The sequence below is a fragment of the Chiloscyllium punctatum genome, chromosome 20 (genome assembly GCF_047496795.1).
Source record: "Chiloscyllium punctatum isolate Juve2018m chromosome 20, sChiPun1.3, whole genome shotgun sequence".
In the NCBI taxonomy this organism is placed as follows: domain Eukaryota; kingdom Metazoa; phylum Chordata; class Chondrichthyes; order Orectolobiformes; family Hemiscylliidae; genus Chiloscyllium; species Chiloscyllium punctatum.
The window spans coordinates 18,886,993-18,909,966 of record NC_092758.1 but is presented as its reverse complement, the minus strand read 5'-3'; the positions used below and the strand labels follow the sequence as shown (position 1 = coordinate 18,909,966).

The following is a 22,974-nucleotide window of genomic DNA, read 5'->3' as shown; positions in this document are numbered from 1 at the left end:
AACACAATTTTAAACTTCCTGAAGCCAAAGGGAAATTAGATGATATTCCCGAGCATGGGAAGGATTGAACCATAAGAAGAATTATAACTTGCTGTATTTCCATATATAAATTTTGATTAAGAAATTGATTGAAAAAAATGTTTGTGATTCAATAATTTAACAGACTGAATTTTTGTTCCAAGTTTAATCCATTGTTTGCAAATTACCTGCCCTATGTTCTGAGGGACTATCCTTACTTTTACTAGGGCTTGTAAAGCTACATAAACAGGAGCAGAAATCATTGACTGAATCCTTTACGAAAACTATGACGTGCCTTCAGGTTAGTTTGTTTGCTTGTTTGTTTATTTTCTCTCCCCATTTTTCTGCCCTGTCCCCTTTTCCTGGAGAAGCTAATGTTGGGGCCCTCATCTGCCTTGTTCAAGTTTCTGTTATTTATGTGTAAATTCAGAAAGCGAGTGTTGGAAGATAATGTGTTTGTGCAGGGATCAATATTGAGAGCAATACTATTTTCACTTCCTGTGAATGAATACATGCACACTATTACAGCAATTGCAGCAAGTGATCAGCCAGGAAAACCCTGGACAATATTTCCTCCTCAATGCAACAGCATTGAGTCAGTGGCCTCCCAGTGACCAGACAAAATCAGCTAACTCTGAACAAAAGAGATCAAAACAGGAACCAGTTTATATGATTCATCTTATTACCACACAATTATTGACCTATTTGGAGCAGTGGGCTTAAGGTGCTTCCTAATGGGAGAGTAAAAGCCAACAGTCAGATAAGAAAATACTTCTGATTTACTTTAAAATCTGAAAAAAAAAACAAAATATTCAATTTGTTTTAGTTTGAATACCTTAAACATTTTAATACTAATTATTTAGTCTCAGTAATGCAATGATTGTAATCCAGTTCACTATTCTGATTTTCCACTGAAGGAAAGAATTGAAGACCTTACTGCCCAAGTCAACACATTTCAAAAGAAGACAAAGAAGATTGAAGATGCAATATTAAGAAGAGATCTCAGTAAAGACAGTCAGGTATTTAAAATTTTAACCATGTGAATTAAACAAATCTGACCAGACCTAGCACTTCACCATGGTGGTTGGTTAGCTCAATTGACTGGATGGTTTGCAATGGAGTGTGTCGCCAGTACCATGGGTTCAATTCCTGCGCTGGCTGGGATTACCATAGTCATAGAGTCATAGAGATGTACAGCATGAAAACAGACCCTCCAGTCCAACCCATACATGCCGACCAGATATCCCAACCCAATCAATCCCACCTGCCAGCACCCAGCCCATATCCCTCCAAACCCTCCCTATTCATATACCCACCCAAATGCCTCTTAAAAGTTGCAATTGTACCAGCCTCCACCACATCCTCTGGCAGCTCATTCCATACACATACCACCCTCTGCGTGAAAATGTTGCCCCTTAGGTCTCTTTTATATCTTTCCCCTTTCACCCTAAACCTATGCCCCCGAGTTCTGGACTCCCCGACCCCAGGGAAAAAACTTTGTCTATTTATCCTATCTATGCCCCTGATAATTTTGTAAAACTCTATAAGGTCACCCCTCAGCCTCCGACTCTCCACGGAAAGCAGCCCCAGCGTGTTCAGCCTCTCCCTATAGCTCAAATCCTCCAACCCTGGCAACATCCTTGTAAATCTTTTCTGAACCCTTTCAAGTTTCACAATATCTTTCCGATAGAAAGGAGATCAGAATTGCACGCAATATTCCAACAGTGGCCTAACTAATGTCCTGTATAGCCACAACAAGACCTCCCAACTCCTATACTTAGTACTCTGACCAATAAAGGAAAGCACACCAAACGCCGCCTTCAGTATGCTATCTACCTGCAACTCTACTTTCAAGGAGCTATGAACCTGCACTCCAAGGTCTCTTTGTTCAGCAACACTCCTTAGGACCTTACCATTAAGTGTATAAGTCTTGCTAAGATTTGCTTTCCCAAAATGCAGCACCTCACATTTATCTGAATTAAACTCCATCTGCCACTTCTCAGTCCATTGGCCCATCTGGTCCAGATCCTGTTGTAATCTGAGGTAACCCTCTTCACTGTCCACTACACCTCCAATTTAGGTGTCATCTGCAAGCTTACTAACTGTACCTCTTATGCTCACATCCAAATCAATTATGTAAATGATAAAAAGTAGAGGGCCCAACACCAATCCTTGTGACACTCCACTAGTCACAGGCCTCCAGTCTGAAAAACAACCCTCCACCACCACCCTCTGTATCCTACGTTTGAGCCAGTTCTATATCCAAATGGCTAGTTCTCCCTGTATTTCATAAGATCTAACCTTGCTAATCAGTCTCCCATGGGGAACCTTGTCGAACGCCTTACTGAAGTCCACATAAATCACATCTACTGCTCTGCCCTCATCAATCTTCTTTGTTGCTTTTTCAAAAAACTTAATCAAGTTTGTGAGACATGATTTCCCACGCACAAAGCCATGTTGACTATCCCTAATCTGTCCTTGCCTTTCCAAATACATGTACATCCTGTCCCTCCAACAACTTGCCCACCACCGAGGTCAGGCTGACCTGTCTATAGTTCCCTGGCTTCTCTTTACCGCCCTTCTTAAACAGTGGCACCACGTTTGCCAACCTCCCACCTTCCGGCACCTCACCTGTGACTATCGATGATACAAATATCTCAGCAAGAGGCCCAGCAATCACTTCTCTAGCTTCCCACAGAGTTCTTGGGTACACCAGATCAGGTCCTGGAGATTTATCCACCTTTACCCGTTTCAAGGCATCCAGCACTTCCTCCTCTGTAATCTGGACATTTTGCAAGACGTCACCATCGATTTCCCTACAGTCTATATCTTCCATATCCTTTTCCACACTAAATATTGATACAAAATATTCATTCAGTATCTCCCCCATTTTCTGTGGCTCCACACAAAGGCCACCTTGCTGATCTTTGAGGGGCCCTATTCTCTCCCTAGTTACCCTTTTGTCCTTAATATATTTGTAAAAACCCTTTGGATTCTCCTTAATTCTATTTGCCAAAGTTATCTCATGTCCCTGTTTTGCCCTCCTGATTTCCCTCTTAAGTATACTTCTACTTTCTTTATACTCTTTTAAGGATCTATCCTGTCTATACCTGACATATGCTTCCTTCTTTTTCTTAACCAAACCCTCAATTTCTTTAGTCATCCAGCATTCCCTATACCTACCAGCCTTCCCTTTCACCCTGACAGGAATATACTTTCTCTGGATTCTTTTTATCTCATTTCAGAAGGCTTCCCATTTTCCAGCTGTCCCTTTACCTGCGAACATCTGCCTCCAATCAGCTTTTGAAACTTCTTGCCTAATACCATCAAAATCGGCTTTTCTCCAATTTAGAACTTCAGTTTTTAGATCTGGTCTTTCCTTTTCCGTCACTATTTTAAAACGAATAGAATTATGGTCACTGGCCCCAAAGTGCTCCCCCACTGACATCTCAGTCACCTGCCCTGCCTTATTTCCCAAGAGTAGGTCAAGTTTTGCACCTTCTCTAGTAGGTACATCCACATACTGAATCAGGAAATTGTCTTGTACGCACTTAAGAAATTCCTCTCCATCTGAACCTTTAACACTATGGCAGTCCCAGTTGATGTTTGGAAAGTTAAAATCCCCTACAGTAGCTACCCTATTATTCTTACAGATAGCTGAGATCTCCTTACAAGTTTGTTTCTCAATTTCCCTCTGAATATTGGGGGGTCTATAATACAATCCCAATAAGGTGATCATCCCTTTCTTATTTCTCAGTTCCACCCAAATAACTTCCTTGGGTGTATTTCCGGGAATATCCTCCCTCAGCACAGCTGTAATACTATCCCTTATCAAAAATGCCACTCCTCCTCCTCTCTTGCCTCCCTTTCTATCCTTCCTGTAGCATTTGTATCCTGGAACATTCAGCTGTCAGTCCTGCCCATCCCTGAGCCATGTTTGTGTAATTGCTATGATATCCCAGTCCCATGTTCCTAACCATGCCCTGAGTTCATATGCCTTTCCCGTTAGGCCCCTTGCATTGATTTAAAATGTTGTACTTTCCTTTGCATTAGAGAGTGTGAAGACCTGGTAATGATTTAAGGTGAGAGTCACTACACCTCAGGGAAGGGGAGAGTTTGAGAAGTTAAGACAATGTTGTCTTTAACTTTACTATTCCTCCTGGGATCAACAAGTTTATTGTGCTGCACTTCACAGTCATGGTGTACTGAAGAAAAGTCTTTGCACTCCGTTTCTCTCTCCACAGTCCTGTTGAGTGTCTCCAGCATTCTCTGTGTTCATTTTAGATTACGGTATTTTGCATTTACATTGTAATATAATGTTTGGTAGTATTATAATTTGAGTATTGCTGAAAAATGTCAGATGGTTTCGAAATTTTTAATCTGGTGTTCATCAGGACAGACAAATTATTAATACAAAGGGAAACCAGCATTCATATTGTATGCTAATTGTGGCAAATGAAATCTGTTTCATGAAACTGTTGACGTGGAGAATGCACTGGGGAATTTAAAATGAAAATGAGTTTGAATTCAGATTTTCAGCATCTGTAGTTTTGTTTTTATTTTAATTCAAATGGGAACCGGTTTCCCAAGAAGAGAGTGAATATAACTAGTCTTCTTCTAAGGTAGTCTGTCAAGATCAAGGATGACTTGCTTCCACTCAGTTTTGATAGGTTCTTACATGGCTATTAAGTTCAATGCATGGTCTACATTTTCTGATGCATTCAGGGCAGGTGGTGCTTGATGAGTTGGATCGATAGGTTGATTGAAAATTTCTACATTCATTTCAATGCCTGGGCTTCAACTCAGAACATTCCCACTGAAATCTCCTGACTGTGTTCAGTGCGTTCCTGAATTAGCCTCCTTCTTTTTGATTGGTCACAAGCCATGTTCTCCCTTGAGTTGGTGGTTATGTTTGATCTCCTGAGGCCATCCCCTATAGCATTCCCTCTATTTTCCTGGGAACATAGTTCTATATAGACCAGTTGCTTTGGAAGTTTGGTGTTATGTATATGAATGGTGTGCCCCACCCATTGGTGTTACTTTGAGTGATTAGTGCCTTGATGCTGGCCATTTTGGCTGGGAAATAGATTGTCCAAGTTTCCATAGAACATAGGAATTGAGAGGCCACGTTGAAGTTGTACAGGACGTTAGTGAGGCCTCTTCTGGAATACTGTGTATAGTTTTGGTCACTCTGTTATAGTAAGGATATTATTAAATTGGAGAGGGTTCAGAAAAGATTTACCAGGATGTTGCTGGGAATGGAGGGTTTGAGTTCTAAGACTACATTGGGAAGATTGTGACTCTTCACTGGAACATAGGAAGTTGAGGGGTGAGCTTACTGAGTTTTATAAAGCCATGAGGGGCTTACGTAAGGTGAATCAAATGGGTCTTTGTCCTCAGTTGGGAGAGTTCATAAACTAGGAGCATACGTTTAAGGTGAGAGGAGAATGGTTTAAAAAGGACATGAGGGGCAACTTTTTTAAACAGAGTGGTTCTTATGTGGAATGAACTGCCAGAGGAAATGATTGTAACTGTAATTGCATCTATGTTTAAAAGACATTTGGATACATTCACAAATAGGAAAGGGAGGGATATGGGCCAAGTGCAGGCAAGTGGATCTAGTTTAGTTTGGGAACATGGTCAACGTGGACTAGTTGATCCGAAATGTCTGTTTCCATGTTGGATGACTCAACAGGAGGAGTGAGGAGATCATTGTTGCCTGGTAAACCATGACCTCAGTCTTGGATTTGAAAACAAATCAAAGTTGATTGATTTTCCCTCAGATACAGTACATCGGTGATTTTTAGACATGGCATGTTCTAAATGTAGCTTGCTTGAGAGAAACAGGTGACTGTAGTCCAGAAATCTGTCCAGTACCAGAGGTTTGTGTTACTCATGTCTGGGTTTGTTGTGGACGATTTGATAGAATTTTATAGCTGTGATTATTTCATTATCATGACCATTGTGTCATGAGACAATCAGAGCAATAGAAGCTGAGCCAGATAGATTTGTTCTGTTGTAAGATAGCAATTCCTTTATCACTCTACTCCTATCACTGCTGCAAATCCATAAGTATGTTTGTGATTCCCATGAACTCTGAGGAGTGTCCTGCTCAAAGAAAGCACAGCTTTGTAAATAAGTTTATAAAAGTCTCAATGAGTTACCTCATTGTCACATACAGACTGAAATCATCACAGGTTCAATGCTATAACCACAGGAAAACATAGACATTGATATGAGCAGTTAAAGTCATTTTAGATTTTACATTCTGTGTGTTTATTAATGGGATGTGAGCGTCATTGGCTGGGCCAGCGTCTGTTGCCCATCCCTCATCACACTTGAGATGGTGGTGAGCCACCTTTAAAAACAAGATATAATCCACTTTGCAATTTTCTCCAAATAGATTAAAATAGTAAAACTTGTCTATTTGTTCAATTTTCATCTCAAAATAACCACTTAACTCTTTAAAACTCTGTTCTTTTAAACTGCAGGACTCACACCCACCGAACTTATTCTGGGAGCAGGAACTGGAGAGTTTACGGTTTGTGGTGGAAATGAAGAATGAAAGAATCCATCAGTTGGATAAGGAAGTGTTACAGATGAAAAATCTGGTACATTCAGTAGTTTGACAGTGTAGACAATGAAAATTTGTGGTGAGAAATGTTATTTTCTTGATTTGTGACTAACAATAAGATTTTTATTTCCCTTGATTGTTCATTTAGATTGAAATAAATAACATACTTGAGGAGAAAGTTAAAATCCTTCAACAAGAAAATGAGGACTTGAAAGTTCGTCTGTCAAACCAACAGGAGTTTGCAAGGTATTTCATTAAATTCAAATGTGTAAGTGTACCTGTTGCAGATGGCATGTGAATTCTCAGATAATACCTGGAAATAGCTATCTTGATAGGTTGACCTTTCTCAGGATATTGATAAATTTGCGATGGTAAAGAATATGTTTGAATTCACGATTAATTTTGCTTGGAGATAAGGAAACAGCTGCAACACTGGTATCTATCTATACAGTAAATGGCAGGCTCCTTAGTAGCATTGATATACAGAGGGATCTTGGGGTGCAAGTCCATGACTCTGAAAGTGGCAACACAAGTGGATAAAGTGGGAAAGAAGGCATATGGCATATTTGTTTTCACTGGTCAGGGCACAGTATAAATGTTGTCAAGTCATGTTGCAGATGTATAAAACTTAAATAAAGTACATTTGGAATATTATGCGCAGTTCTGGTCACCATACTATAGGAAGGATGTAGACGCAATGGAGAGGGTGCAAATAAGATTTACCAGGATGTTGCCAGGATTGGAGTCTATTAGCTGTAAGGAGAGGTTGGACAAACTTGGATAGTTTTTGCTAAGGTATTGGAGGCTGAGAGATGACCTGATAGAAGTATAGAACATAGAACACAGAACAATACAGCACAGAACAGGCCCTTCGGCCCACGATGTTGTGCCGAACATTTGTCCTAGCTTAAGCACCTTTCCATGTACCTATCCAATTGTTGCTTAAAGGTCACCAATGATTCTGACTCTGCCACTCCCACAGGCAGCGCATTCCATGCCCTCACTACTCTCTGGGTAAAGAACCTACCCCGACATCCCTCCTATACCTTCCACCCTTCACCTTAAATTTATGTCCCCTTGTAACACTCTGTTGTGGGAAAAAGTCTCTGACTGTCTACTCTATCTATTCCCGATCATCTTATAAACCTCTATCAAGTCACGCCTCATCCTTCACCGTTCCAATGAGAAAAGGCCTAACACTCTCAACCTATCCTCGTACGACCTATTCTCCATTCCGGGCAACATCCTGGTAAATCTCCCTCTGCACCCTCTCCAAAGCTTCCACATCTTTCCTAAAATGAGGCGACCAGAATTGCACACAGTACTCCAAATGTGGCCTAACCAAAGTCCTGTACAGCTGCAACATCACCTCATGACTCTTGAATTCAATCCCTCTGCTAATGAACGCCAATACACCATAGGCCTTCTTACAAGCTCTATCCACCTGAGTGGCAACTTTCAAAGATCTATGAACATAGACCCCAAGATCCCTCTGCTCCTCCACCTTACTAAGAACCCTACTGTTAACCCTGTATTCCGCATTCTTATTTGACCTTCCAAAATGGACAACCTCACACTTGACAGGGTTGAACTCCACCTGCCACTCCTCAGCCCAGCTCTGCATCATATCTAAGTCCCTTCGCAGCCGACAACAGCCCTCCTCACTATCCACAACTCCACCAATCTTCGTATCGTCTGCAAATTTACTGACCCACCCTTCAACTCCCTCTTCCAAGTCATTAATAAACATTACAAACAGCAGACGACCCAGAACTGATCCCTACGGAACTCCACTTGTAACTGGGCTCCAGGCTGAATATTTACCATCTACCACCACTCTCTGACTTCGACCGGTTAGCCAGTTCTCTATCCAACTGGCCAAATTTCCCATCATCCCATGCCTCCTGACTTTCCGCATAAGCCCACCATGGGGAACCTTATCAAATGCCTTACTAAAATCCATGTACACTACATCCACTGCTCTACCCTCATCCACATGCTTGGTCACCTCCTCAAAGAATTCAATAAGACTTGTAAGGCAAGACCCCCCTCACAAATCCGTGCTGGCTGTCCCTAATCAAGCAGTGTCTTTCCAGATACTCATAAATCCTATCCCTCAGTACCCTTTCCATTACTTTGCCTACCACCAAAGTAAGACTAACTGGCCTGTAACTCCCGGGGTTATCCCTATTCTCTTTTTTGAACAGGGGCACAACGTTCGTCACTCTCCAGTCCCTTGGTACCACCCCCGTTGACAGTGAAGACGAAAGATCATTGCCAACGGCTCTGCAATTTCCTCTCTTGCTTCCCACATAATCCTAGGATATATCCCTTCAGGCCCGGGGGACTTATCTATCCTCAAGTTTTTCAAAATGCCTAACACATCTTCCTTCCTAACAAGTATCTCCTCTAGCTTACCAGTCTGTTTCATACTCTCTTCTTCAACAATACAGTCCCTCTCATTTGTAAATACTGAAGAAAAGTACTCATTCAAGACCTCTTCTATCTCTTCCGACTCAATACACAGTCTCCCACTACTGTCCTTGATCGGACCTACCCTCGTTCTCGTCATTCTCATGTTTCTCACATACGCATAAAAGGCCTTGGGGTTATCCTTGATCCTACCCGCCAAAGATTTTTCATGGCTTCTCTTAGCTCTCCTAATCCCTTTCTTCAGCTCCCTCCTGGCTATCCTGTATCCCTCCAAAGCTCTGTCTGAACCTTGTTTCCTCAACCTTATGTAAGCATCCTTCTTCCTCTTTACAAGACATTCAACCTCCCTCGTCAACCAAGGTTCCCTCACACGACCATCTCTTTTCTGCCCGACAGGTACATACATATCAAGGACACGTCGTATCTGTTCCTTGAAAAAGTTCCACATTTCAACGACATCCTTCCCTGACAGCCTATGCTCCCAACTTATGCTCCTCAGATCTTGTCTTACAGCATTGTATTTACCCTTCCCCCAATTGTAAAACCTACCCTGTTGCACACACTTATCTCTCTCCATAACCAAGGTGAAAGTCACAGAATTGTGGTCACCATCACCAAAATGCTCACTCACTAACAAGCCCATCACTTGTCCCGGTTCGTTACCAAGTACCAAATCCAATATGGCCTCCCCTCTGGTCGGACATTCTATATACTGAGTTAGAAAAGCTTCCTGAACACACTGTACAAACACTGCCCCGTCCAATCTACTTGATCTAAAGAGCTTCCAATCAATATTTGGGAAGTTGAAATCGCCCATGACTACTACCCTGTGGCTTCTGCACCTTTCCAAAATCTGTTTCCCAATCTGTTTCTCCACATCTCTGCTGCTATTGGGGGGCCTATAATAAACACCCAACAAGGTGACTGCACCTTTCCTATTTCTGACTTCAGCCCATGCTACCTCCAAAGGCAATCCCCCTCGAACTGCCTTTCTGCAGCTGTTATACCATTTCTAATTCGCAACGCCAACCCCTTCCTTTTTTACCAACCTCCCTAATCTTACTGAAACATCTGTAACCAGGAACCTCCAACAACCATTCCTGTCCCTCTTCTATCCACGTTTCCGTGATGGCCACAACATCGTAGTCCCAAGTATCAATCCACGCCTTAAGTTCACCCACCTTATTTCTGATACTTCTTGCGTTGAAGTATACACACTTGAACCCATCTCTGTGTCCACAAGTATTCCCTGTCAGTGCTACGTTCTCCACAGCCTCCCTACATTCTTGGACATCCTGAAAAACAGCTAACCTACTTGCTGGACTACAAGTCCGGATCCCATCCCCCTGCCAAATTAGTTTAAACCCCCCTGAAGAGTGCTAGCAAACCTACCTCCCAGGATATTGGTGCCCTTCTGGTTCAGGTGCAACCCGTCCCGCTTGTACAGGTCACACCTTCCCCAGAATGCAGTCCAATTGCCCAAATATCTGAAGCCCTCCCTCCTACACCATCCTTGCAGCCACGTGTTCAACTGCACTCTCTCCCTATTCCTTTAGTCACTGTCACGTGTCACCGGCAACAACCCAGAAATGACGACTCTGTCCGTCCTAGCTTTTAGCTTCCAGCCTAACTCTCTGAGCTCCTGAATGACCTCCTCACCCCTCTTCCTACCTATGTCGTTGGTATATCATAGGCATGTATAGGATGAATAGTTGGAGTCTTTTTCCCAGGGTGGAATGGTCAAATGCTAAAGGGCATAGGTTTAAGGTGAGTGGGGAGAAGTTTAAAAAAGATGTGTGCAGTAAGTTTATTACACAGGTGGTCGGTGCCTGGAATTTGCTGCCAAGGGAGGTGGTAGGAGCAGACATAATAGCAATGTTTAAGAGGCATTTAGACAGACACCTGAACAGGCAGTGAATGGAGGGATACGGATCATGTGGAGGCAGTTGGGGTTGGTTTAGAATAGCACCAGGGTTCACGCAGATATGGTGGGCTGAGGAACCTGCTCCTTTGTTGTATTGTTCTATGTTCTAACAATGGAAAACCCAGTTATGTCCTAAAAACTAACAGCTTATCCATTTCATCAATCTACTCTCAATCATCAGCAAAGCAATGCAAAGTGTCGTTAAAAGTATGATCTAGCAGCTTTTATTCAGCGGTAAATTGCTCGCTAATACACATTTCGGGCTCTTCCAGGCCTACTTTGTAAACTGAATTAGAGGTAAGGTCAAAATCACTGCCTTTACATCAAGGCAGCATATCACCAAAAAACCCCATTACAACTGAACATTGTTCGGGGGTGGGGAGATGATTCAGTGGATGATGCTCATGGTTTTTTAGAGACTACTTATATTGGACTTTGCTGCAAGAGTTCCTCGTGGTACAGCCCTAAGCCCATGCATCTTCAGCTGCTTTCACAATGTTAAAAATCACACAACACCAGGTTATAGTCCAACCTGATGAAGGAGCAGCATTCTGAAACCTAGTGCTTCCAAATACACCTGTTGGATTATAGCCTGGTGATGTGTAATTTTGAACATTGTCCACCCCAGTCCAACACCGGCTCATCCAAATCATGCTTTAACAATAACTTTTCTATCATAAGGTGGGGATGTTCATTGATGACTGTATAACGTTCAGTGCCATTCAAGATTTCTGAAGTATACCATGCTGCAAGAACTGACAATATTTTGGCTTTGACCTATAAGTGACAAGTAACATTCATGTAACAAAAGTGTTGAAAAATTACCTTCTGCATGTCAGAATCAAATCATCATCCACTGACATTCATAGAACATAGAACAGCACTGACCTGTGAAATTAATCTGATGCCCTTCTAACCCATACAGTTCCGTTATTATGCCCATGTATGCCCAATGCCCATATAAATGCCCTTAAGTTCAGCGAGTCTACTACTGTTGCAGGCAGGCCATTCCATGCCCCTACTACTCTCTGAGTAAAGAAACTACCCTTGATATCTGCCCTAAATCTATCACCCCTCAATTTAAAGCTATGTCCCCTTGTGGTAGTCTTCACCATCCGAGGAAAAAGGCTGTTACTGTCCACCATATCTAACCCTCTGATTATCTTATAAGTCTCGATTAAGTCACTTCTCAACTTTCTTCTTTCCAATGAAAACAACCTCAGTTCTCTCAGCCTTTCCTCATAAGACCTTTCTTCCATACCAGCATGAATGTTACTTGTCACTTATAGGTCAAAGCCAAAATATTGTCAGTTCTTGCAGCATGGTATACTTCAGAAATCTTGAATGGCACTGAACGTTATACAGTCATCAATGAACATCCCCACCTTATGATAGAAAAGTTATTGTTAAAGCATGATTTGGATGAGCCGGTGTTGGACTGGGGTGGACAATGTTCAAAATTACACATCACCAGGCTATAATCCAACAGGTTCCACGTTCTTTCTGTAATGCGGTGACCTGAACTGTACGCAATACACCAGGTGCAACCTTACTAGTGTTTTGTACAGCTATAGCATGACTTCATGACTCCGAAACTCAATCCCCCTACCAATAAATGCCAACACACCATATGACTTCTTAATAACCCTATCAACCTGGGTGGTAACTTTCAGGGATTTATGCACCTGGACACTGAGATCTCACTGTTCATCTATACTGCCAAGAATTTTACCATTAGCCCAGTACTCTGCATTCCTGTTACTTCTTCCAAAGTGAACCACCTCACACTTTTCCGCAATAAACTATATTTGCCACTTCTCAGCCCAGCTCTGTATCCTATCTATATCCCTCTGTAACGGACAACATCCTTCATCACGATTCACAACTCTACTGACCTTAGTGTCATCCGCAAATTTACTAGCCCATCCTTCTACGCCCACATCCATATCATTTATAAAGATGACCAACAGCAGTGGCCCCAAAACACATCCTTGCAGCACACCACTGGTAACTGAGCTCCAGGATGAACAGTTCCCATCAACAACCACCCTCTGTCTTCTTTCAGCTAGCCAATTTTTGACCCAAACCACTAAATCACCCTCAATCCCATGCCTCTGTATTTTGTGCAATAGCCTACTGTGTTGAAGCTTATAAAACGCCTTACTGAAATCCATACATACCACATCAACCACTTTATCTTCATCCACCTGTTTTGTCACCTTCTCAAAGAACTCAATAAAGTTAGTGAGGCACGATCTACTCTTCACAAAATCATGTTGACTATCCCAAATCAAATTATTTATTTCCACATGATTATAAATCCTATCTCTTATAACCTTTTCCAACACCTTACCCACAACCGAAGTAAGGCTCACTGGCCTATAATTACCAGGGTGTCCCGACTCCCCTTCTTAAACAAGGGAACAACATTTGCTATCCTCCAGTCTTCTGGCACTACTCCTGTCAACAATAATGACATAAAGATCAAAGCCAAAAGCTCTGCAATCTCCTCACTGGCTTCCCAGAGAATCTGAGGATAAATCCCATCCGGCCCAGGGGTCTTATCTATTTTCAGATCTTCCAAAATTACTAAAACCACCTTGTTGTCAACCATAATCCCATCTAATCCTGTAGCCTGTATCTCATTAATATTGCCCTTTTCCAATGTGAATACTGACTAAAAGTATTCATTAAGCACTTCTCCTATGTCCTCAGATTCCACACACAACTTCCCACTACTATCTTTGATTGGCACTAATCTTACTCTATCATTCTTTTATTCCTGATATACCGATAGAAGCCCTTAGGGTTTTCCTTGATCCTATCCGCCAACAACTTCTCATATCCCTCCTGGTTCATCTTAGACCTCTCTCTAGATCTTTTCTGGCTAACTTATAACTCTCAAGCCTCCTAACTGAGCCTTCATGCATCATCCTCACATAAGCATCCTTCTTCCTCTTGACAAGAATATTGCCATCGCTGAATTGGAACAATCAACATTCTGGAGATTACGATTGACCAGACACAAAGTTTGACCAGTCAAATAAACACTGTGTGATTACAAGAGTTGGTCAGAGTCTGGGAATTCTGCTGGGAGTGGATCACTTCCTGACTGCCCAAAACCTGTGTACCACCTGCATGTCACAATCAGGTTGATAATGGAACAGTCTTCACTTGCCTGGATAAGTGCAACTCCAGCAACAGTCCAGAAGCTCAACATCACCCAAAGCAATTGCACACTAAATGGCCATCCCACCGGGCATCTTAAGCACTCAATCCCTTCACCGCTGATGCTTAGTAGCTATGGTATTCACTATCAACAAGATGCAATGCAGCAATTTGCCAAGTCTTTTATGTAAATATGTTCCAAATTCGCAACCTCTACCACCATGGGATCACCACTTACTGCACTTCCCCACTAAGTGATACATTATTCTGGATATCGTTCATTGGAGCTATATCGGATACCTTGGAACTATATCGTTCATTCACCGTCACTGGGTGAAAGACCTAAAACTCCCTTTGAAATAGCATTTTGGAAGTACCAATACCCCATGAATTACAATGGTTCATGTAGAGGTCTTCTCAAGGGCAATTTGGGATGCGCATTAACTAATTGTCTCCCTGGTGATGTTCATATCCCATGAAAGAGCAAAGGAAAGTTTAGAGATCTGTTGCTAGGATTGTGCAATTAAAATGGGCGGCACGGTGGCACAGTGGTTAGCACTGCTGCCTCACAGTGCCAGAGTCCCGGGTTCAATTCCCGCCTCAGGCAACTGACTGTGTGGAGTTTGCACATTCTCCCCGCGTCTGATTGGGTTTCCTCCGGGTGCTCCGGTTTCCTCCCACAGTCCAAAAACGTGCAGGTTAGGTGAATTGGCCTTGCTAAATTGCCGTTAGTGTTAGGTGAAGGGGTAAAATGTAGGGGAATGGGTCTGGGTGGGTTGTGGGTCCGTGTGGACTTGTTGGGCTGAAGGGCCTGTTTCCACACTGTAAGTGATCTAATACCAAAAATGACACATAGAGCTATTCGGAATGATTGAACAGATTCTTTTCTCTCTGAGATGAGGAGGTGACCTAATAGCAGTCTTTAAAATCATGAGCGGATTTGTTTGGTAAATGTGGAGAAGATATTTACACTTGTGGGAAGTTCAGTGCTAAAAATTATAAAGACAGCACAAAAACATAGACAAATTCCTGTATTTAATGAGTGGTGAGAATACGGAGCTCATTACCATGTAGTAGTAATTGAGGTGGTTAACATAGATGCCTTTAACAGGAAGCTAGATCTGTACATGATTTGTAATAGGAGGCTATGTTAATAACTTTAGTTGAAACAAATAGGAAAAGGGAAACAAAAAGGCTAGCATTGATCTTTTGGACTGAATGGCTTGTTTTAGGGTCTTTTAGACTTCAGTGTAATTCTATGAATTATCTCTGGCTATCACTATCCGACCACTTCTTGTGGTGAAGATGCATCCTTGATTTCTCAATCAGGCTTTTAGACACTGATAGATTTATTCTGACTGGTGGGAATTTTGTTGTGAGCTCACTGCACATAAGGGACCTGGTTCTGCGATGATGGGTTGATGTTCAGTGATGATGGAGGAATGGTTGGAATTAGAACATTGCTGTTAGGAAGGCAGTGATAAGATTAACTGATCACTGTTTCAGGATGGGCATCAGTGCCCATTTCAGCATCCCCAGGGGAAAAGAACTTTTCTCTTTTGATGGACATTTGGCGACTCCAGTGGCAAAGTGCAAAAATAGGGGAGTCTTCCTAAAACTACGCAAGGTTCTAATTCGACCACATCTGGAGTACTGCAAACAGTATCTCAGGAAAGATGTACTGGCATTGGAAGCAGTCCAGAGGAAGGCTCACTCCGTTGAGCCCAGCTATAAAGGTATTTCTGCAATGAGGGAGGGAAGTTGCTTGGAGTTTAGAATAATGAGAGGAGACCTCATTGAAACATATGAGGTTATTAGGGGGCCTTTAATAGAGTAGATATTGAGAGATAGATTCCCGGTTGTGGGATAGTCTAGGACCAGAGAGCATAATGTCAGAATTGGGGATAGCCCACTAAAATGGAGATGAGGAAGAATTTCTTTGAGGGTATGTATCTGTGGAATTCTTTACGACAGAGGCAGGGGTCATTGTAGAGGCTGGATCATTGTATACATTCAAGACTGAGATAGAGAGATGTTTAATCAGTAAGAGAATCAAGGGTTATGGTAAAAGCCAGGAAATGGAGTTAAGGATTACCAGATTAGGCATGATCGCACTGACTGATGGCATAGGCTCAGTTGGCTGAATAGCCTACTTCTTCTCCTATGTCTTATGAATAATGAGCCTAATGTTAGTGAAGGGTCTTTGAGTGAATTTAAATTGGTTCCATTAATGTGTAGACGTCAACAAGGATAGAATGGGACATATTTGTGAATCTTTCCATTCTAGAGTGACTAATGAAAGATTATCAATGTTCAGGACCAAGTATAAAGATTTGTTTTTGAAGTTCTGGATGACTACCAACACTGGTGAAACTTTTCAGGAAGGATAAGGAGAAACTAAGCTGTGCATATGGAAAGTGAAGTACGGGCACATTAAATGTTTGCATTCTATATTTTAAAATGCTAAACATGTTGTCTGTCATTTTACCACAGACAATTATCCAAAGAACACGAGGACCTGCAACAGACTTTGGAGAAAGAAGCTATGGCCAAAGAACGACTTTGTCAGGAGAAAGACGAACTGGTGTGGAAACTGCAAAATGGAAATGTGTTACCTACTGTAGAAACTTCATGGAAACCACTTCACTCTGAGTCATTAGACTTATCCTTAAGGTGACAGTAAATATCAGAAGAAAAGGAATTTGACAAAAAAACTCAACAATCTTGATATTGTCCTCCTCTGAGACAAGTTGGAAACATCTACCTCAACATGCTTGATTTTGATTGTCTTAGTGAATTTCAGCCCTGAACTGCTGAGAGCCATCAGCTGAATTTTTAAAAGGCCACATCACTGCAATGTTACCAATCTCCAAAGGAATTATGAGTTGAACTGATGATGGACTTGGATGAGAGGAGAATTAAACTTTGATTTATATGGTCCATCCTGCACATTTATGCAACTATGTTTAGCTCTGAGACACTTTATTAAAGGGTATTTGCTGTTTGTTTATTTTCCTTCACAATTTCAGATATTTCAAAGTGTTCTTTGTTTTATCAAAATGGCACCAATTTGAGCTGCATGCTTAGTGAAATTAGTCTTCCTTGACACTTATTCACTCTTCCATTTTAAAAAAAGCAAAAATTATCTTATTTTTATGTTAAAAATAAAAATGTTAATCCTAGCAGTTAATCCCTACAATTGATAGTGGGCCATGTAGATCATGATACTAGTCACACAGTTCATCAACATGCAGTCACCTTTAATAGAAGAAAAAATTCTAATTATTCATGAGGTAAGAAGTATGATAGCCATGTGAAATTCTTAAATATTACAAAGTGAAAGCTGGCATTATGCACAAATACAAATAGGAATTAATCTCAGTTTTTATTTGCATATAACTCATGGTTTAGAAAGTACAAAATAAGTACAAAGCTTAATACATTAGCTGTAAATGATAATGTCTACTTGCATCTCAAAACATGATTATAAGCGCTTTGTAACATTACAGTTGTATTTAGAATGAGCAGTTAGATCAGATCGTTCAGAAGTTTTAAAAGATTTCCGATTACTCCTGCAAAGTATCTTCTGGATTCCTCAGGTTTTCCATAAAGAATTGTTTGTGTCTTCAGTAATACTGTTGGTGCTTGATAATGCCTATGTACACTATTGCAGAGGACAGTCCACAGTCCTTGTTAGAAAAGAACTTTGGAAGTCAGCTTCCTCACCCCATTGAAACTGCCAACAGCCTATAACCTCCATATGTTTCCAATGAAAGTGATGATGCTAAGTAGCGTGGTGATAATCAAAGAGCTCTACAATAAACTCAGGGTAGTGCAAATAGTTCACAGACAATTGTAGTACACACACAGTACTCAAAAATACCAGTCAGTCAGATAAGTGAACTGCAGAATATTAGGAAAGCCAGATAATCCGAAAGAAGTGCAGACCTGGAATAAGTAAGAATATGCAATACTAATAAATACAGAAAATAATAGCACTTTATAGACTTTAATGAATAATTAGAATTTTGCATTAGATTCTGAAGCCACCAATGTGTATTTAAAATAATGGAATGGCAAAAGTTTCAAAGATAAAATTGAATGATTGTTCTGGCTTCTGCACTTGTATTTCCTTTAGGTTTATGCAGCATTTAAAAATACCTGACTGCTTTTTTTCAGTTCTCTAAACAAAGGCAGGTCTGACCCACAGTGCCTGAACTTCCTCCATGAAGATGGCAAGGAGGCAATTCCTGAAATCTCCCATCTCCAATAAGGATCAAACCTCATGCTATTGGCATCAATCTAATCCCCACCAGCTTTCTAACTAATTGAGCCAATTGGCTTCAAACAAACAAGGCATCCAAGTTGCTGTGGCAAGATATTTCATTGTAATCCAGAGCTATGAATGGTCACAGTAGAGGCTCCAATTATTTTCCATAACATAGATGACTACGAATCTTTCCCAGCCTTGCCATCTGCCATAGGCAAATGTAGTAAGATTTTACAAATTGATACTCAACTTCTTTAGGCACATTAAAAATGCATCTTCCTTGGCCATTAAGTCCTGGAGTGGGATGCCAGAGTTTCTAGCTCAAAGGCAGGAACACTACCACAGCACCACCAGATCTCCCTGCTTTTACACATAGCTAGAAATATTAGGGTTTAATGTCACTCATTACAAATAATGTAGTTATTGAAGGATGTTTGGACTGACTTAGCTGATTATCAAAAAGGAAATGTATTCACTGTATATTTTATATCCCACCTAACACAAATGGTGCAATCATATTGGGTATATGTAAAAGATGAGACTTTTAATTGATCTGAATTTTCATAACAGCATACAAATAAAGAAGTGTTTTTTTTCTAATGTAATGTGTCTCATTTGCTCAGGCTTTTTAAGCTGAAAGTTTAGATTTCATAACTCTTGAGACCAGAAATTCTATACTAAATTCTTATGAGGAAAGTTTGAGAGACGTGGGTCTGTTCTCATTGGAGAGAAGAAGGCTACGAGGGGATTTAATAAAGACATACAAGATGATCGAAGGATTAGATAGGGTGCACAATGAGAGTCTTTTTCCTAGGATGATGATGTCGCCTTGTACGAGTGGCACAGCTGCAAATTGAGGGGTGATAGATTTAAGACAGATGTCAGAGGTAGGTTCTTTACTCAGAGTGGTAAGGGCATGGAATGCCCTACCTGCCAATGTAGTTAACTCAGCCATATTAGGGGCATTTAAACAGTCCTTGGATAAGCATATGGATGATGATGATGGGATAGTGTAGGGAGATGGGCTTAGATTAGTTCAAAGGTCGGCGCAACATCAAGGGCGGAAGGGCTTGTTCTGGGCTGTATTGTTCTATGTTCTATTAATACTGGTTAGGTATGAAATAAAGTAATAAAAATGAGCGTGCATCTAAACGTACCATGTTACACTTTTAACTAATCTGCAGTTTTAGAAAAAAATTCCTCTGTGGATGGAAAACATTTGCTATTTACTAATTATCAGTGTTAAGGACAGCAGACCAAATGCACTTTCATCTTTTTGATATAACAGTTCCTATGTTTCTGAGATGAGTAGATGGAATTAAGATACACAGCAGCCATGATCTAATTGAATGCTGGAAGGGAGTTGATGGATGAAATGACCTGATCTTCTATGTTATGAATCATGGGACTCTCTCTATTGATTCAATTTCAGTATCAGAAATAATAAGGGCAATTGTTGTGGTTTCAAACAAAAAGTTCTAATTATCCTCTGTATTCAGAAATATACCAATCAGAGTGCATGTCAAACATTTCTCAATCGTGCGTGAAAGGCCATATATTCCAACCAAACCTAAGCATGAGTGTGGTCACCAGAGCTGGCTTATCTGATGTACCTTCCTTCTGATGAAACACATTGACTGAATTCTAATGCATTGATTCAGATAGACATTAAGGTTTGTCACTGTAATTAAGAAAACAAAATCCCAGCCCATGAGGTTTCCAGATGTGAGTTTTAGGCTGCAAACAGCACTCTTTCCCCAGCATTGTTAACAGGATTATTATTCTAATGTGTTCAGGATTCTTATTTAATTCCACAGCTATTACATAGTCCTGTTGCTAATTGTGGAAACAATTTCAATTCTGTCTCTCATCTCCTTTAATTTTCACAGCAGAGTGGAAGCTTTTTATGAATGTTATTCATCAAGAGCTACAATCTAGTGTTAATGTGAAAATATATCTAGGGATTGTATATTGTCACTCGTATCAATCTATTCAGTGGAGTAGCCACATAAACAGCAAAAAGAAATACATTTGATGAAGTTCCAGCATTTTGATTAATATATGAGTATTTGCAGTTCATGAGAATCAAAATACATTACAAACTGGATCGTAAGTATGTTTTGATCGAGGGTGTAAAAGTACTTTCCAGTTTCTGTCGGGTTCATCCTGTCTGATTTTTCTCCTATTTGAGCATTTTTTGTGTCTCTCAAATATAAGACTGAGAGCAAACAGCTCCCCGTTGTGTTGTTTCTAAATGTAGTGACATGCAACTCAGTTTGTGTAATTCTGCAGTCCTGTCAAAATGTAGTGCTCAAGTTTTATTATCCAGCCCTCTAAAACAGTAACACACCCATAGCTTTTGTTATCTGGCAGATGCAAGATGATGCTCAAAATAACCACACAACACCAGATTATAGTCCAGCAGGTTTAATTGGAAACACTAGCTTTCGCAGTGCCGCTCCTTCATCAGGTGGTTGTCACCTCCAAAAGCTAGTGCTTCCAATTAAACCTGTTGGACGATAAACCGGTGTTGTGTGATTTTTAACTTTGTACACCCCAGTCCAACACCACCATCTCCAAATCAAACTCAAAATAACCAGCTCCCTCTGCTGTTGGCAGCAGCTCGATCCATCAACTCACAATGCTCAATTCATAAAGCAAACTTTGCCATGTATACAGAACTTAATCTCTTGGCTCCCTCTGTTGCCACTCATTTTATACAGCACACAAACTATATCCTTTGTACAAACATGATGATGTGACATAGAAACATAAAAATTAGGAACAGGAATAGGTCATTTGGCCCTTTGAGCCTGCTCTGACATTCAACATGATCATTGCTGTTCCCACTTTTGCCCCATGCCCACAACATCTCTGCATCTTGTTTAAAGTACAATGCTGAGGATATAGTTCTAAGTTGGATTCATGCTCGTATTTGATTGGATAAATTGAGAAATGTACTTCAAGAGTGTTACTGTTTCGTTAAGAAGCTTAAAAGGGAGGCTTCCATTTACACTAGAACTTTTCATGATGCCAGGGCATCTCAAATGTTTCACAATTTGAATTATAGACACCGGGGTAAGGTAAGAAGCACAGCAGCCAATTTATGTGCATAATGAAATATAAAACAAATTTTAAATAACATTTTCTAAATCAGAAAGAAAAGATGACAACTGTATAGTTAGCATTGATGGCAATTATTTAAAATACTATGTTGCTATTAGTTTCTCTGTTTTTCAGAGTTTCCTCTGTAACTTGAGGAAACATTTGGCCTTGCTCCTGTGCTCACGTTTGGCCAGGACTTGTACGCGGAAGCACTTTTACATGAGTGGACACAGTGGTCTTTCCCTGCAAGTTCTGAGCAACACACTTGTAAAGCCCATTGTCAACAGGACGTCCCTCATCCACCAGGAGAACACTTTGAGACAACTGACGTAACTGCCCATCCACGTACACGGACTCTTGGCTTTCCCTGGTGTAGGCTGGCCTTCCCAACTGGTTAAATGGTAAAGGAAATAAAGAAGAGAATAACAGTAGGCAGAATAATAAAACAACAAGGAAAAACAAAATCAATAAAAGGGTGTTCTCTCAGCATGAATAAGAGCCATGTTTGTAAATCTTCTGCCTTGAAAGATACACTTGACATTTCTTCCAATAGATAGCTGTTCTTCCTAGTCTCTGGAGGCACCAAGGATTTTGTAGGCAAGTACAAGTCACAGCACGCATCGGTATTAGTATGAAGAAGTATATTTTCTGTCCTTTGTACCAATCAGAAGGCCTAATTGTAACTCAGAAAAGCAGTAATGGAAGTCAATGAGTTTTCTCAGGTTGGGTTCTCAATCCATGGAAAGCCTAACATTCACAGCAGTTCTGGGTAGCCAGCTGCTGGTCTTGGAAAATATGACTCTAAATGCTACAGAATGATAATATTCATGACGAGAAAAACTATGGACAGAGATATCCCAAAGCATTTCATTCAATAGATGGGATTTCTTTCAAATAGGGTTAAGAGAAGGACTGAAAATGTGTTGCTGGAAAAGCGCAGCAGGTCAGGCAGCATCCAAGGAGCAGGAGAATCGACGTTTCAGGTATAAGCCCTTCGCTCATGCCCGAAACATCGATTCTCCTGTTCCTTGGATGCTGCCTGACCTGCTGCGCTTTTCCAGCGACACATTTTCAGCTCTGATCTCCAGCATCTGCAGTCCTCACTTTCTCCTCCTTAGGAGAAGCACTGCTGGCTCCTATTTCCAACAAACTCAACTTTCTGATGGCAGCCTCTTCTAGGACTGATGATTGGTCTATATATTAACAAGCCAGCATGGGAGCCCAATTTTAGTTCTGGGCATCTTAAGTTAGCATCAGTCTTTATGTTTGAAAATACTAAGGACTCGATTCGTGTTTCAGATGTCAGATTGTATGCTTTTCTTTTACTTTGCTGATCATTGCATCCAACTCTGTAGAGCGACCCCCACCCCCACAGCTGACTCAATTTCCATCCTAATGTACCTATACCAATGGCTGAATGTGTCCATCTCTTCCTCTGCCTAGGTCTCTCCCACAGACCCTTGGTGTTTTAGTTGCCCCGAC

The 22,974-nt window shown here is 41.0% G+C and overlaps 2 protein-coding genes across 2 annotated transcripts in view; one reads left to right on the top strand and one right to left on the bottom strand.

Annotated features, from left to right (window-relative positions):
- The window catches only part of ccdc69 (coiled-coil domain containing 69), a 61,544-nt gene extending 44,043 nt beyond the window's left edge, over positions 1-17,501 (top strand). The window contains exons 5-9 of the mRNA XM_072590452.1: positions 246-319; positions 936-1,037; positions 6,510-6,629; positions 6,741-6,838; positions 16,611-17,501. Of these exons, the coding sequence (XP_072446553.1) occupies positions 246-319; positions 936-1,037; positions 6,510-6,629; positions 6,741-6,838; positions 16,611-16,794 (578 nt within the window). The 3' untranslated portion in view covers positions 16,795-17,501. The remainder of the gene's footprint in view (positions 1-245; positions 320-935; positions 1,038-6,509; positions 6,630-6,740; positions 6,839-16,610) is intronic.
- The window catches only part of LOC140491949 (platelet-derived growth factor receptor-like protein), a 29,267-nt gene continuing 23,776 nt past the window's right edge, over positions 17,484-22,974 (bottom strand). The window contains exon 6 of the mRNA XM_072590451.1: positions 17,484-21,882. Coding sequence (XP_072446552.1) covers positions 21,673-21,882 — 210 coding nt within the window. The 3' untranslated portion in view covers positions 17,484-21,672. The remainder of the gene's footprint in view (positions 21,883-22,974) is intronic.